The following is a 14103-nucleotide window of genomic DNA, read 5'->3' as shown; positions in this document are numbered from 1 at the left end:
AGGACAGCATTTTTTCCCATGCATCCCACCCCAATGCTGCTAGGAGAGCAGGGGGGCAGTTAATAAATTCCCTGTGCAGAGAGAAAGAGAGGAGTCTGGTTTGCAGGAGAAATGCATTTGTGTGGACTGAGACAGGCACAGCAGAAGGCAAGTCACTGCTGCCCTGAGGACCAGCTCTCCACCCAGGGGCTGCTCCACTGCCAGCTGACTGTGCAGCCATTTGAACTGAGACATGGCAAGAGTTGAAGTGTTACCAATTTCCCCCCTGCACTTCAGACTCAGATTCACCTTATTCTCCATCCCCCCTGCCCTGAGCTCTCCTCCTCTATCTCCTCCAAATACACTTGGGGCAACTCCCAGCACTTCACTGCAGCACAGTTCTTGGTCTCTGCTTCCCCTAGTTTGCTCTCTCCATGTTCCTTCCTTCCTTCACACATACTCCCAGCCAACTTTTCCAGTTAAAGCACCACAACTTCCTGCCCCTCATCATCAAATCCCAGTCCCTTGTTCCTCTCACACCCAAGTCACTTGCCCAACAAATCCTACTCTCCTCAACTAACAGTCAATTTCTTTCCCCATTCCCTCAAGTTTACCCTGTCATCAATGTCATATCACCTACTGTCCTTTCCATCATTAAGCACTGGAAAGCTGAACAATGCATTTGGGGGTCTTCCTTAGGAACAACTGAAACAGGGAAAGAGGGGATAGGGAACAAGGCATCAGTGGGAACAGGAATGACAGACTCCTCCCTGCTCAGCCCAGTGATGCAGCCCCTGCCATAGTTACATGGTTTTGATTCCCACTGTATGTCGTGTGCCACAGAGTTTTCTATGTGAAAGAAAGAGGTTTGCACATTCTCAGTGGAGATAAAACCAACGCAGATTTTATTTCGTATAAAATAAAGATACACACACACATACCAAAACCACTTTTACTGAGCACGTGCTATCCATTTCATACAAACATTAATATATTAGGCCAAATCAAAATAGAAAGCAGAGGTAAAAATAAAAATACAGGGGACATCCTCTACATAGAGGTAATTTCCCCTACCCAAAGTGGAGTTCCTGTCCCAAAACACTGAAGTGAAAAATTATTTCAAAGAAATATCTTTGAGAATATTTGAACACAGGCAAAAGACCACCACATCCTAAGCTCAAAAGAATATGCACTGTTTTGACTGAAATTCCCTCGAGAGATTTAAATCTTAGGCCCATGACAAAAAGCTTCAGCCTATATACAGTTGAAGTTTGGCAAAGTTGGACATTTAGAAACAGCAACAAGTTCGGAAGCTCCAGGGAAAGACTGGATTCCAGCTTAATAGCAACAAGAAATGGCACTGCAGGTGCCCTAGGTTAGCAGCAGAGCTTAACATCTCAGTGCTGGAAGCAAGAATTTCACAGTACTCAATACCCAGACTGCAAGTCCTAAAATGTTAATCAGCTTCCAGCCTGTTGTTCAGAGCTGTGACTGCCAGATATATGTCTCACCAACGAACAACAGGCCCCTTCATCACTGAAACCCACCACCTCAATGTTTTTAGATCTAGCATTCATCTCTTTAAAACACAGCCAGGACAATCTGGACCTGGCCCCTCACTCACACAAACACCGTACGAGGGGTGCTGAAAACTTCTGCTACTGCAAGACTGGACAAATCTTGTTTCTCCCATGTCATTCTCCATGGTGGTAGGTGTCACATCAAGTTAAATAGGAAAGACAAAACAACATCTAAGGTAGTCCCAGTGCTGCAGGGATTGCATGGTGACTCTGAGAAATGACATACACCATCAGAAAGTCTCAGTGACAGCTCTCTGTGCTCAAGAAAGGAACAGAACATGCTGTCAGGCTTGTTGGCTCTCAGGGTTTCAGTTGTTTAATTGTGTTACCATAACAAACCCAGAGACTCTGCAGTTTTTTTATCATTGGACTTTACTGAAAGTGGTGATACTGAGCACTCAACGCAAAAACTCAGGACTTTTCTTGATGCCCAGACTGATGGGGGAAGAGGGGGCTGAAATGACCCATGCAATACTGAAGTAGCTAAATAAGTAACTCCACAACTATTCTAACACTTCTGGTTAGATACTGCAATGGATACTAAACTATTGTACCTGCAGTATGCAAGTATGTCCTGTGGATATCTACATGGACTCCATCAGTGATATCCTAAGGAGTAAAAATAAGGTGGGGGCCAAAAGTATTTATTGGCCCTGGACTTTCATCGCTTCCCACAAGTATGTCAGTACAGTTTGCCTCCCCAAAAGAAACAATTTAAATACAGATTTAATGTTGTAAAAGAGCAATTAACAATTATGGCATGGAAATACTACAGCTTTTTATGAATTACAGTACTCAGGTTTGTACCTCCCTTAAGTCAGATGTGTGACAACTAGAAATTAAGTAAAAACAGATGACAGAAATGTCTTGTGAGCATTTTCAGTTTTGTACCCATTTCCCGCTACAAATTTTTAATACATAAAAGTTGTTAATTCATTGTATGCAATGTGGCACAAGTAGGTAATTTTCACCAGTCTCAGCCTGAAATACTAAAACTCTATGGCTCAGAGCTGCACTCCAATTCCAAGCCTGTCAATTGAGGCTGGCTATAAAAAGGTGTTTACTGTTCCCTTGCTTATCATGCCATCCCCTGCTCTAAAAGAGCAGTTACGGTTCAGTTTTCTACATCATCCTGTAGAACTGTGACTTCACTTCAAAATGGCCAAGCCATAAAAGTCCAGCTGCTCTCAAACTGCAGTCCAACTATGGGTGTCCTGCTTTCAGCAAGTTCTGCTTGCTTCCAAAGATCTCTGCCACCAAAACTCCATGCTGCTCATCGTAACCAGGCCTGTTTCTGTCTTTTCAGGTAAGTACCAACACTTGACAGTGTATTTGCTTTTTCTTCAAGGCCTGAGTTTCAAGATCAAGTACACACTGTAAGCACCCTGAATGACACTTTCCACTGCCATCAAAACAACCTGAAGAGAAAAATGGGATGCATTTTTTGGTGAGCCTTAGTTGTCCTCCTTGGGCAGGAGAATTTCAGAAAACCCTCTAGTGACTGAAGCTCACACGTCACACCATCAGCCATTAAGCAACTGTCAGCCAGCCTTATATGCTCTTGCACATACTGTCATAAGATGTCACTCTGGACTACTCGCTTCTTTCTCGGCTTTGGATATTCCCTGTGGGTTTTTCAGAAGAGTTTTCTAATGAACTCAGGTGCACTGAATACAAAACAGAAATTGCACTTGCTGTATTTTGTACACTTTGTCCAATGGAGCCCTTTACACATTATACAAAAATTAAAAAATTAAAATAAACACCCAGAGAGAGCAATCAGGCTAGTGAACAACTTCTGTTGACAGAAATAATTATTGATAAGGAAAATGCATCTATCATAGAATATCTTGAGTTGAAAGAGACTCACAAGGATTATCAAAGTCAAACTCCAGGCCCCGCACAGGATAGCCCCAAGAAGCACACCATGTGCCTGAAGCATTGCCCAAAACCTTCTGTCAGCCTTGGGGCCATCACTGCTTTCCTGGGGAGCCTGTTCCAGTGCCCAACCACCCTCTATTAGAACCTTTTTCTAATATCTGATCTAAACCTCCCTTGACACAACTTCAATCTGTTTTCCCAGTTCCTGTCACTGGTCACCACAGAGAAGAGATCAATGCCTGCTGCTCCTCTCTCCCTCATGAAGAGGCCGTGGACTGCAGTGAGGTCTCCCCTCAGTCTCCCCTTCTCCAGGCTGAACAGGCCAAGTGCCCTCAGACGCTCCTCATACAGCTTCCCCTCAAGGCCCTTCACCACCTTTGCAGCTCAAACATGGAAACTGTTTCAGAAAACACTAAATAATTTGCAGTAAGTGGATTTCCTCCCAGCTATAAAAATCAAGTTAAGTTAGATGTCAACCTCCTTTCCTCATCATGATGAACCATTTTAAGTGAAATTAAGTGTGGATTTTGAAAAACTTACGAAAGATATTTGCCACCTGAAAGAGCATGATGAGATTCCCTGTCAAGGTGAAGAGAATGCTTAACAGTTGCATCACACAATTCTGTAACTGCAACTTGCTAAGAACAAATCAACAGGATATACAGGATTTTAATCTCCCATCCGATTTAATAAGTACCATATCATGTTTTGGTATGGACAAAAACCTTATTTTCTTTCCAAACCTGTCAGTACAAGCCAGGCTGGGTCCCAGAAAAGCCTTCCAAAAAAGGTTACCTGACACGGGTTATCAAGGCATTAGTATAGGTATAATCTATCTATAGAAATACCATTATTAAACGCCACTGGAATACCCAGAGACAAATTTTGGTGTCACAGGCACTGTGAGAAAATGCAGAAACATCCCTTAGATAATACACAAGGCTGTTCCAGCACAAAATGAGATCCTGTAATTCTTACTTCAAGCAGAAGCTCAAGGATGCAGAACTGTATGAAGTATGATACTGGGAAATGGATAGATTTGTTCAAAAACATTTTTATGACTACATTTTCCTGTCAGATAATGAAAGAAACCTGCTTCTTATGCCAACATACTCTCAGATGGGAAGACCAAGGAAAAAAAAGAGCTAAAATAAATGAAAGTTCATCCTGACATGCTGTACAGCACAACACTCAGAGAACAAAAATGTACAATACAATTCAAACACCTCCTCCATGATAACATAACATCTTTGAACTGCCTTTATTTTCAACACTTTATATAAATACCACTTTCTTGCTGATCCTGGATTATCCTCAATTTGAAAGTCATATTCTGGGTTTGTGTTTGAGGACTGCATGTAAACATGCCTATAATTCTGTACACTCTTGTGGGGCCATTTAAACACTACCAGACTGTAATGGACTCAAAGGCAGTCTCTGTGAAGTTATGAAACTGCATCCCTAAATTACAACAAAACCTTCTATCCCCACCTTAAAGAAATTAAGAAACAAAGGTACTTGCAGGTACACTCACACACACACACCCTTCTCACACAAGTTGCAGGATATCTGCAGGAATATGTCATTTTAAAATCCAAAATAAAACTTCAGGGAGGTTTTTTTTTTTTTTGTTTTTTGTTTCATTTGTTTGGCTTTTTTAATATAAGCTTTTATTTGGGAACTTCATGATTAATTTATCTTAGCCTCTTAGGAAACATTTGCTTTTGTCCAGGAGTTGCCAGCTGAGAGGATGTTATTGTTTGGAAGGGATGTGATCAGGAGAACCCTGTGCACAGCACAATGTGTCAGCCCGGAAGTGAGGGAAGAAAAGTGATTCTTTCATCTGACAGAGAAAATGAAACGAAAATATTGAGCATTTGCCTTCCAGTTTCATTCACCTCTACACATGTTCCAAAGAAACATGTTAGTCACCTGTATCTCACGAGTATCACCAAACTATATCAATATAAATATATTTTTTTTAAAAATCCTACTTTCAAAACAATTACGGATGTCTCTAGAACAGCAAATATTTTTGCCAGAAACATCTTCAAAACACATAAGAAGGTGAATGCTTACCCTCTCTGCACAACTGCTTACCCTGCTGCTCCGAATGATGGACAGAGTTAGACATGACTCCCCTTCCCTCAGCCCTCTCCCTACAGCACCAGCAACCAACAGAAGCAGAGACCATCCCTGCAGCGCATGTTGAGAGCAGGAGAGCTGAGTCCTGCCCTGCAGCAGCCACCCTCCTGGCTGTCCAGGCCCCCACTGACCTCTGCAGCGACTTCACAGAAGCCCCTTGTGTTTCAGTAGTAGTAAGACAGAGGCCAGTGTGCCTCAGGGCTGCGGAAGGGTAATGCTCTCACAGAAGCACCTTCCAGGCCCTCTAGTTCCTTGCTGAGAGTCTTCAGCTAGGGGACTTTTAAATTTTCATGCAGTTTGTTTGTAGCATACCTGTGCTTTGTACACGACCATGGTTTCACGCTGAAAAGGCCCCAAGAGTAATGCCGTACTCGGAGGACACCTCTTACCAAACCTTCCTCTGAAATAAAACATTCCCCCCTTGCCCTCTCCACGCAGCCCAGAATGAACACAGCCACGCTGAAGCAACAGCGGGACGGGGGGCCTGGACCCTGCTGCGCTGCCTGTACCCGAGGCGAGGCGTCCGTCAGCCGGGGCTCCCCCGTGGCAGCGCCAGGCCCACCAAGTGGGTGCCCGCCAGGCCAGCTCTGACCCCCGCGCTCAGCTCTGCCCGACGGCGCCCGTCCGCCCGCCCTCGGGCCCGTCCGGGACGTGGGGCTCGGGCGCTACCGGGAGTCGCCGGCGCTGAGGGGGTAGGCGAGGATGCTCATGGCCTCTCCGCACGCCGCCTCCACCTGCCGCACCTGCTGGCGGCTCAGGCGCTCCCGCCAGGCGTGAACAGCCTCCCGCGCGTCGCGGGCGGAGATGAGGAAGGGCCGGTCGGAAGAGTAGGCGGCGCCGCGGGTCATGTTGACCACGAAGTCCTCCAGGGCGGGCGGCACAGTCAGCCCGGCGAAGCGCAGCAGGCGGCGCAGCTCGGCGCGGGGCTCCTGCACCAGGTCCTCGTAGCGCAGCTGCGTGTAGCGGCGGCGGAGCCAGCCCGGGGCGCGGCGGGCCAGGAGCAAATCGCGGAGCCAAGCCTGGCAGATCACCTCCAGCGCGCCGCCGAGGAAGAACTCGGCGCGGTGCTGCGGCTGCGGCGCCCGTCCGCCGCCCAGCAGCCCGGGCGGCAGCAGGAGATGCTGCTGGTGGCGGGCCGGGCCCCGCGGCTCGGCGCGGTGGCGGCTCCGCAGCACCTGGACGCTCTCCCGCAGCAGCGCCTGCCGCGCCTTCAGGCGGGAGTTGTGGACGGCGCGGGGGTCGCGGAAGAGCTGCACCACCCTTAGGTTGAGGCCGGGTTCCCGCAGCAGCGGCAGCAGCGCGCCCAGCTCCAGCAGCCGCACGTCCTTGATGACCACCACCGGGTACTTGCGGCACTCGGCCTCCAGCTCCCGCAGCGCCCGCGGCGGACACGTCTCCTCGCAGGAGGCGCCGTCGACGAGGCCGATCTCCCCGCGGGGCCGCGGGGCGGCGGGGCAGAGCGGCGGCGAGCAGATCACCTTGTTGGTCCGCCAGCCGAAGATGCTGGCCGTAGTGAGGTTGGCGGCGGCGGGCGGGGCGGGGGCCAGCGGATCGCGGGGGCCGGACGGGGCGGCGTAGAGGCGCAGGACGGAGAAGTCGCATCGGAAGAGGGCGCGCAGCATGTCGCGGAGGGCTCCCTGCAAGCTCAGCGCGTCCCCCGGGTAGAGCGCCTGCCAAAGGTGCCACATGGGCTCGTACAGGTAGAAGACGTCGGGGTGCTGATTGAAAAGCTCTCCGAGGAAGGAGGAGCCCGTTCGCCAGGTAGCGTGCAGGTAGATGTGCCGCTTCCCCGCCGTCCCCGCGCTGCCGTTACCCGCCGCCCCAGCCGTGCCCGCTTCATCCTCCTCCTCTTCCTCGTCCAGCGGCGGCCGCTGCTCCCAGCCCCACTCGCTCAGCGCCTCCTCCAAGCTCGGGCAGCGTCGCAGCAGCGGCTCCTCGTCCGCTCGCCCGCGCCTGGTCCCGTAGTCCAGCGCGTAGGGCACCAGCAGGAGCAGCAGCAGCGTGTACAGCACCAGCACCGCGGCGAAGCGGCGATGTTCGCCCCGCCACCGTCGCCGGCCCTTCATCGCGGGGGCCGGCTCGGACCCCGACTCCGCCGACCCTCTGTCTGCCGGAGGGCGGCTCTTTGCGGAGAAGCAAAGTTAGCGGCGGCGGCGGGGGTGTGGACGGCGGGCGGTCCTCCCCGCCGGGGAGCACGCCCACGGGCACGCCGGCCCGGCTCGGGGCCGCTGGCCGCGCCGCCCGCCCGCTCTCGCCGCCGCCTCCTCCTCCTGCTGCTCCTCCTCGCAGCGCGACGCAGAAGCGTCCGCACCTGCCCCCGCCGCCGCCTGAGCAGCCGCCGCCGGCGGGGCGCGGGCTGCCGCTGCTCCCGCTGCCGCTGCGCCGGGCTCCGGGCCGCCCCTCGCCCGGCCTCCCTCCCTCCCCCCTGGCAGAGCCGGAGGGGCGGGCTCGGCACGGCGGGACTCACCCCCGCCCGGGAAGGGGCGCACCGAAAAGGAGGTGTGTTAGCCAGGACAGGTACCGAGCAGCCGAGGGTATCCCGAGGAGGAGCGCTTGGTCCTGCTATTCACCAGAGTTCCGGAGAAAGAACACGCAAGATGCTACACTAACAAGAAGAGGTGCAAATGTATTTTTAGGGTAGATGACAGCTATTAAAATCTGCAGAGAGTTTCAGAAATGCTGCAGTTCGGCGCTGTAGAGAGCTGCGGGGTTTCTCAGCCACACTTTTGTCTATGCGTATGTGCTGATGGGATGCGGACATCTCGATCATGACTCATTGCTCCAGTTTTACACCTCTAAGTTCCATGGCTGTCTGAGCTGGTCACCCTTTGCAGCTGGTAGGAAGCAATGGGCACCCACAGAGGGACATTCAACCTATTGTGCATATAGCCCTCTTTCTTAACTAGAGTAAGAGCATAAAGTCACCAGCTCAAACTTAGACTTCTAGTTTTTTAGACATCTAAGATTAGTTAAAATTTCCCAGGAGATGGAAAGTCAACAGTATGTTGACTTCAAGTGTTTAAATTAAAATGTGTAGTCTCAAAATCTCCAGCCCAGCCCCTGCCTGACCTTGGAAGATGCTCACATAAGGAGATGGACCATGATCCCCTGTTCCTGGTTAAGACATCTAGCTGTCAGGAAAGTGAGGTCCCTGTCCTGCTGATGATGTAGTGGGACCTGCTGACTGTCCTGACCTCTAGGCAATAGGTGGCATCCTCTGTAAAACACTACTAACATTTAAGTATGGTGTGCAGGGTGAAATTCAGAGAGGATAACACAATTCTTGCCCTTGGTGTATTATGCTTTGACTTCCAGAAGTCTGTGTGGTATATATGCACCTGTGGTTAGACACATGACACAACCTTTGCCAATGACACCACATGCAACAGAGAGGAGAAACAATGTTACATGGGTTCTAAAAATGCTCCTTCTATAGCAGAGATATATAGATACACAGTCTGATAATGCTGCACATACTATGAATTCCTAGTTATTAAAGAAAAATCTTTTTTTGACTTTGTCAGGCAAAGTACAAGGAGCAGGAATCCATGTGTGAGAGAAAAAACATGCTTCTCTTCTGTCCAGGTGGTGAGCCAGTAGTCTGCCTGCTAATGCTTTACTTGCCCCATGTTAATAAGTGTTAAAGACTGGGCTTCCTGCCCTTTATAGCGTGCTGAGTGAGTAGATGGTGCCAAACGAGATTTGTGATCTCCTGAGCAGAAGAATGTAGAAATTATAGCATTGGAAAGGAAATTCTGCCTCAACACACACTTCACTGCATATATTTTTAAACACCAAGATACACCAGTATCTCACACTCACCAGTGTTTCACCTCTGACTCAGTAACACGAGGATTTCACCCAGACCCTCATGCCACTAAAGGAGGACAACAGAATAAAAACACACTTGCCAAAATCAGGTTACAGTCTTGCAAAAAAACCCCCTTTCCCTATCCAAAAAGCATGCCTACCTAGTATTTTGAGGGGGGTCTCCAGTGTAGTTGACTTCTGTGGCATAATACAAAATAGTAATTTGGGTAGGTTTGCCAAGGTGGAAACTTGAGAAGTGCCGATAAGGATGGGTAACTCTGAGATGCCAGTGTTTCCCCTTTGTAAGACAAAATACTGAGTTGGCAGTAGCCTCACTGATGGCCAGTGAGCCATGCCACAAGACACGTTACTTTAAACTAATTTTGTATTAGTTTCTATGACACATACCTAGGTCTAAGAACTAAAATCTAGGTCTTAAAGCTGCCTAACTGAAGTATAAAGCTGTCTTGAAAAGAATGAAACATCTCACAGAGTAAGACAGCATGTCAGGCAAATGCGAATCCATAGAAATAAAACTACGTATGTCTTCCACTGATTTTTTTTTTCAGACAATGGAGCTACAAACTTCTGTGACAACTGTTCTAGAAGAAGTGAAAGATGCAAATCACTTTACCACAGTTGCTGGTATTATTTTAGCAGAGATAAAACCATAGTTGTTAAAAGATTATCAAACCAAAAAAAAAAGAATGACAGTAAATGTTTTGTTCTGCACCTTCACAAGAGTTCCTCTACTGCAAGAGGATTAGGCTGTAAGTGTTTACTTCATTTGTTTTGAGTTAGGGCTTTTTTGGCACAGGGGGATTCCAGCAAAGCCAGTATTCATTTTGCCACCCAGCAGGTGCCTGAGCTAGACTTGTATTCGCTGAGCTCCAGCCTTCCTGAAGGAAGTACCTACTTCACAAGAAGTACCTAATTGAGTGTTGGGGAATGGATTGCTGGTCTGAATAGAGCTGGGAAGAGATCAGCTTTCTCTTTCCTCGATTTTCAGTTCTGTACTGTGTTCTCTCTTCAGCACAGATCAGGGGCACAATTTCCCCCTTTTTAGGCTTTTTCTATAAACGATAAAGACACCATGTACATATACAAATGATCTGCATCTCCTTCTGAGATCAGGACAGTTCTGTACCCAAGGGAGACAGCCCTGTTCTTCTTCATTGATCTGTGAAGTAGTCTGCCCATTTGGCATGTAGCTCCTGCCATTTTTTGTGATAATTCTGTGCTTAATGTTCTTTTGTAAAGGGGGAGGGGAAGAATATAGGCATAACATGTTCTGCATACTTCAGTATTGCAGTATTTCCTTTCTTGTTTCCAAGCTTGTCACTAAGTACTGGCTGTTTTTAATATAACATAACATTGGCTTCCTGTGTATTATCTCTCTAACTTAATTTTTGCTCTTCTGTCTCCCACGGTGCTTCTACTGTCAAGAGAGACAGTAAATGCTGGAATGCAGCATTTCAGCCTCAATAATTTTTATCTTCTCAGCAGAGGCTTCAAAATAGAAATAGTTGCCTCTATATCTAGCAATCTTTTAGCTCTTGCATGCTCTTGTCATTTTCACAGAGTACTTTGTGAGTAAAAATAGCTTGATTTGCTGATAAAATTAAATATGCTTTGCACATAGAGTACCGCCCTCAAACATCCTGACTGTTAATGAGCTCTCTGCTTGCACATGTTGTCACTCACAGGCTTCAGCCAAGAGGAAGTCCGTGGTTAGTAGCAGCTTAAAAACCTTCAAGAAGCCAACAAGCTAGGACAAATGTCCTTATTTTTGAAGCTACTTTTTCATCAGATGTTCCAACATGTGCAATACCACATGTTTCACATATGGAGCCAGACTTAGTAACTCACATTTCAGAAAGGACATGTTGAGAATAGGGGGAAGGAGAAACCAGTCTAGTCAAGATTGCTGATGCAGGAGGGACTTTTTGCAGTGTAGTTTCCCCCAAAGTGAAACAAAGATTGAGGACCTACAAAAGGTCAAAAATATCACAGAAATTCTGAGAGACCCGATGGAAATTTAGAGGACCTGAAAAAAGGGGAAAGTAAGACAGAAGCAGAGTAGACTTCTAACCTGAGGCTGGTGAGCAGTTGGGTGGAAGTGGCTTCAGATACAAAGTCCCATTCAGAAGGTAGCAATTTAACTTTCTAGATGTACACCTGATGTCACTCTTCAGCACCTGCAAGGAAGACAAGGAAATGATGCAGGAAAACTATGGCATTCATAAATACCTTGGTCTGTGTATTCCTGATCATTACACTGGCACAAGTCCAGACCTCTGGGTTTCTCTGTGGGCTGATTTGAGAGAAGCCAGGTGCACAGTTATTGGTCACAGCCAGCACAGATTCATGAGAGGAAAGTCCTGCTTATCAAATGTGATTTACTTTTATGACAAGGTAACTCACCTAATTGATCAAGGGTTTGGATTTCAGTAAAGCTTTCAGTACTGTTCCTCACAATATCCTTCTGGAAAAAATGTCCAGAATACAGCTGGATAAAAACATCATGTGATGGGTGAGCACCTGGCTCACACGTCAGGCATAAAGGATTGCAATGAACACAGACATCAGACTGGTCACCTGTCACTAGTGGGGCTCTGCAGAGCTCTATCCTAAGTCCTGTGCTGTTACATATCTTTATAAATGACTGGGATGCAGGACTGGAAGGGATACTAAGCAGGTTTGCAGACAACACAAAACTGTAAGGAGCTGTTGACTCCTTGGAAGGCATGCAGGCCCTACAGAGAGACATTGAAAAATTAGAGGACCTAGGAAATCACCAACAGTATGAAGTTCAACAAGGCAAAGTGCTGGATTCTGTACCTGGGATGGGGCAGAATGCACAGACATACTGGGGAATGAGATGCTGGAAAGCAGTGCAGTAGAAAGGGACATCGGGGTCCTGATTAAGTTGAACATGATCCAGCAGTGCCCTGGCAGCCAGGAGGGCCAATCCTGTACTGGGGGGCATCAGGCACAGCACCACCAGCCAGGCAAGGGAGGGGATTGTCCTGCTCTGCTCTGCACTGGAGTGCTGTGTGTAGTTTTGGGCACCACAATATAAGAAGGATATAAAGCTCTTAGAGAGCATCAAAAGCAGGGCAATGTAGATGGTGAAGGGCCTGGAGGGGAAGCCATACAAGGAGTGTCTGAGGTCACTTGGTCTGCTCAGCCTGGAGGAAACTGAGGGGAGACCTCATCACAGTTACAACTTCCTCATGTGGGCAAAGGAGTTTGGGGACCAATAGCATGTGTGGAGTCAGAAGGGAGGGGATACACTGCTCCCTTTTCTCCCAGATTTCTCCAGTTATTCCTAAGAAGTGGTAAAGTTGTAAAGTTAGGCATGCTGCTGCTCTCTGCTTCCTGAAATAAGAGCTGAGCACAGAGAATGAGCTGAGAAGGTGTTCATATTGAACCAAATTCTGCACTGCACCCTGTATTTGGGCTAAGGGATGCTTGATAGCTCAGTTCAGCATCACTGAACCAGCTGCAGTAGCCTGATGGGTACCCAGCTAGGGGAGCTCTTCTACGCCCAAGAAAAGCAGAGATGTTTTATTTCTACTTTTGATTTATTTAAAAATGGAGATATAACTAATATATTACACTGTGTCAGAGTAGGGATTGTCTGTGGCTTTCCAAGAATGTGAGATCTGAGTATTGAAATGGCAAAAACAAACAAACAAACATAAAAAAACCTCCAAAACAACAAAAAAACCCCAAACCTAAAAAAACTCACCAAAAAAACCCCAAAAACAAACCAAAACCCAAAAAAACCAAACTCCACAAAAACAAAACAAAAACAAGAACAGAAAACCAAAAAAAAAAAAAGCCCCAAAAAAACAAGCAAGCAGGCAAATTTTGTTTTTTTAAAATTTAAAACATGGTTAGTCATCAGTGATCTTGTGAGCTCCTCTAACTTCCTCTAAGAAAGGAAGCTAATGCCATCATTGAACATGATAAAAAATGCTACTAGGAAATGTAATAAGAAATGCAGGAGGTGGAAGGCAGAGCAAAGCAAGCTTATGTATTTGTTGAAGTTCAAGAGGAAGCTCAGAAGGAAGTCTGTTATTATTTATAACAGCGTAAATTCAGATAAATCAGCAACAATGAAAGAAAAAAGTATCTATTCTGTGATCCAACTCAATGCTAAAGTAACTTGAGCCTTCCTAAATTACACCAAGGATGACTCTAATCTGAAGATTTTAAACCTCTGCCCTGCAGAGTGGGCTCTGTTGTCCCCTTAGCAGAAAGACAGTTCTCTCACAGCCCAGAAACACTTATGCTGCACAAGGAGCCAGCACCTCTATCATGCTGCCTGACAATTAACAGTAGCTGCCAAAGTAAAATTATTCCAATGGTAATGTGTTTGGGGTCTCACAGCTTTGAGTACAAGAACAGCCTCTACACCAAAATGTGTGGGAAATAATAGTTTTTAATGGCAGAAACTGTGAATATTTTTCTGTTTTCTCTCATTGTCACAGGCTTACTATTACTGAATTAGAGATGCTGATTAAGAATAACAGCAAGCTTTCGCAACTCAACAAGTTAAGCCATTGTGTTGGCATAATTAGGGAACTAATTCTTTCACAGTTCACTCAAGCAAAGAAATGAACTAGAAAATTTAAGACCTATTTTTAACAGGGGACTTTTTTCCCCTCAAAGTAACCCCTTTGGCAGCTGTTGTAACAGA

General features: G+C 47.1%; 1 protein-coding gene across 1 annotated transcript; it reads right to left on the bottom strand.

Moving 5' to 3' along the window:
- Positions 1-861: 861 nt before the first annotated feature.
- On the bottom strand, positions 862-8148 carry CHST7 (carbohydrate sulfotransferase 7). Its single transcript, XM_085055852.1, has one exon. The coding sequence runs from the start codon at positions 7649-7651 to the stop codon at positions 6251-6253; it is 1401 nt and encodes a 466-aa protein (XP_084911978.1). The 5' UTR covers positions 7652-8148; the 3' UTR covers positions 862-6250.
- Between the last annotated feature and the right edge of the window lie 5955 nt (positions 8149-14103).

Source organism: Lichenostomus cassidix, chromosome 1 (genome assembly GCF_008360975.1).
Source record: "Lichenostomus cassidix isolate B80296 chromosome 1, HeHo_3.0, whole genome shotgun sequence".
NCBI lineage: Eukaryota > Metazoa > Chordata > Aves > Passeriformes > Meliphagidae > Lichenostomus > Lichenostomus cassidix.
Note: the sequence above shows the minus strand (reverse complement) of the source record. Positions and strands in the feature narration are given on the sequence as shown.

Bases quoted from the DNA above. Each gene is read 5' to 3' on its own strand.
- CHST7 (XM_085055852.1), bottom strand. From the start codon at position 7,651: ATGAAGGGCCGGCGACGGTGGCGGGGCGAACATCGCCGCTTCGCCGCG.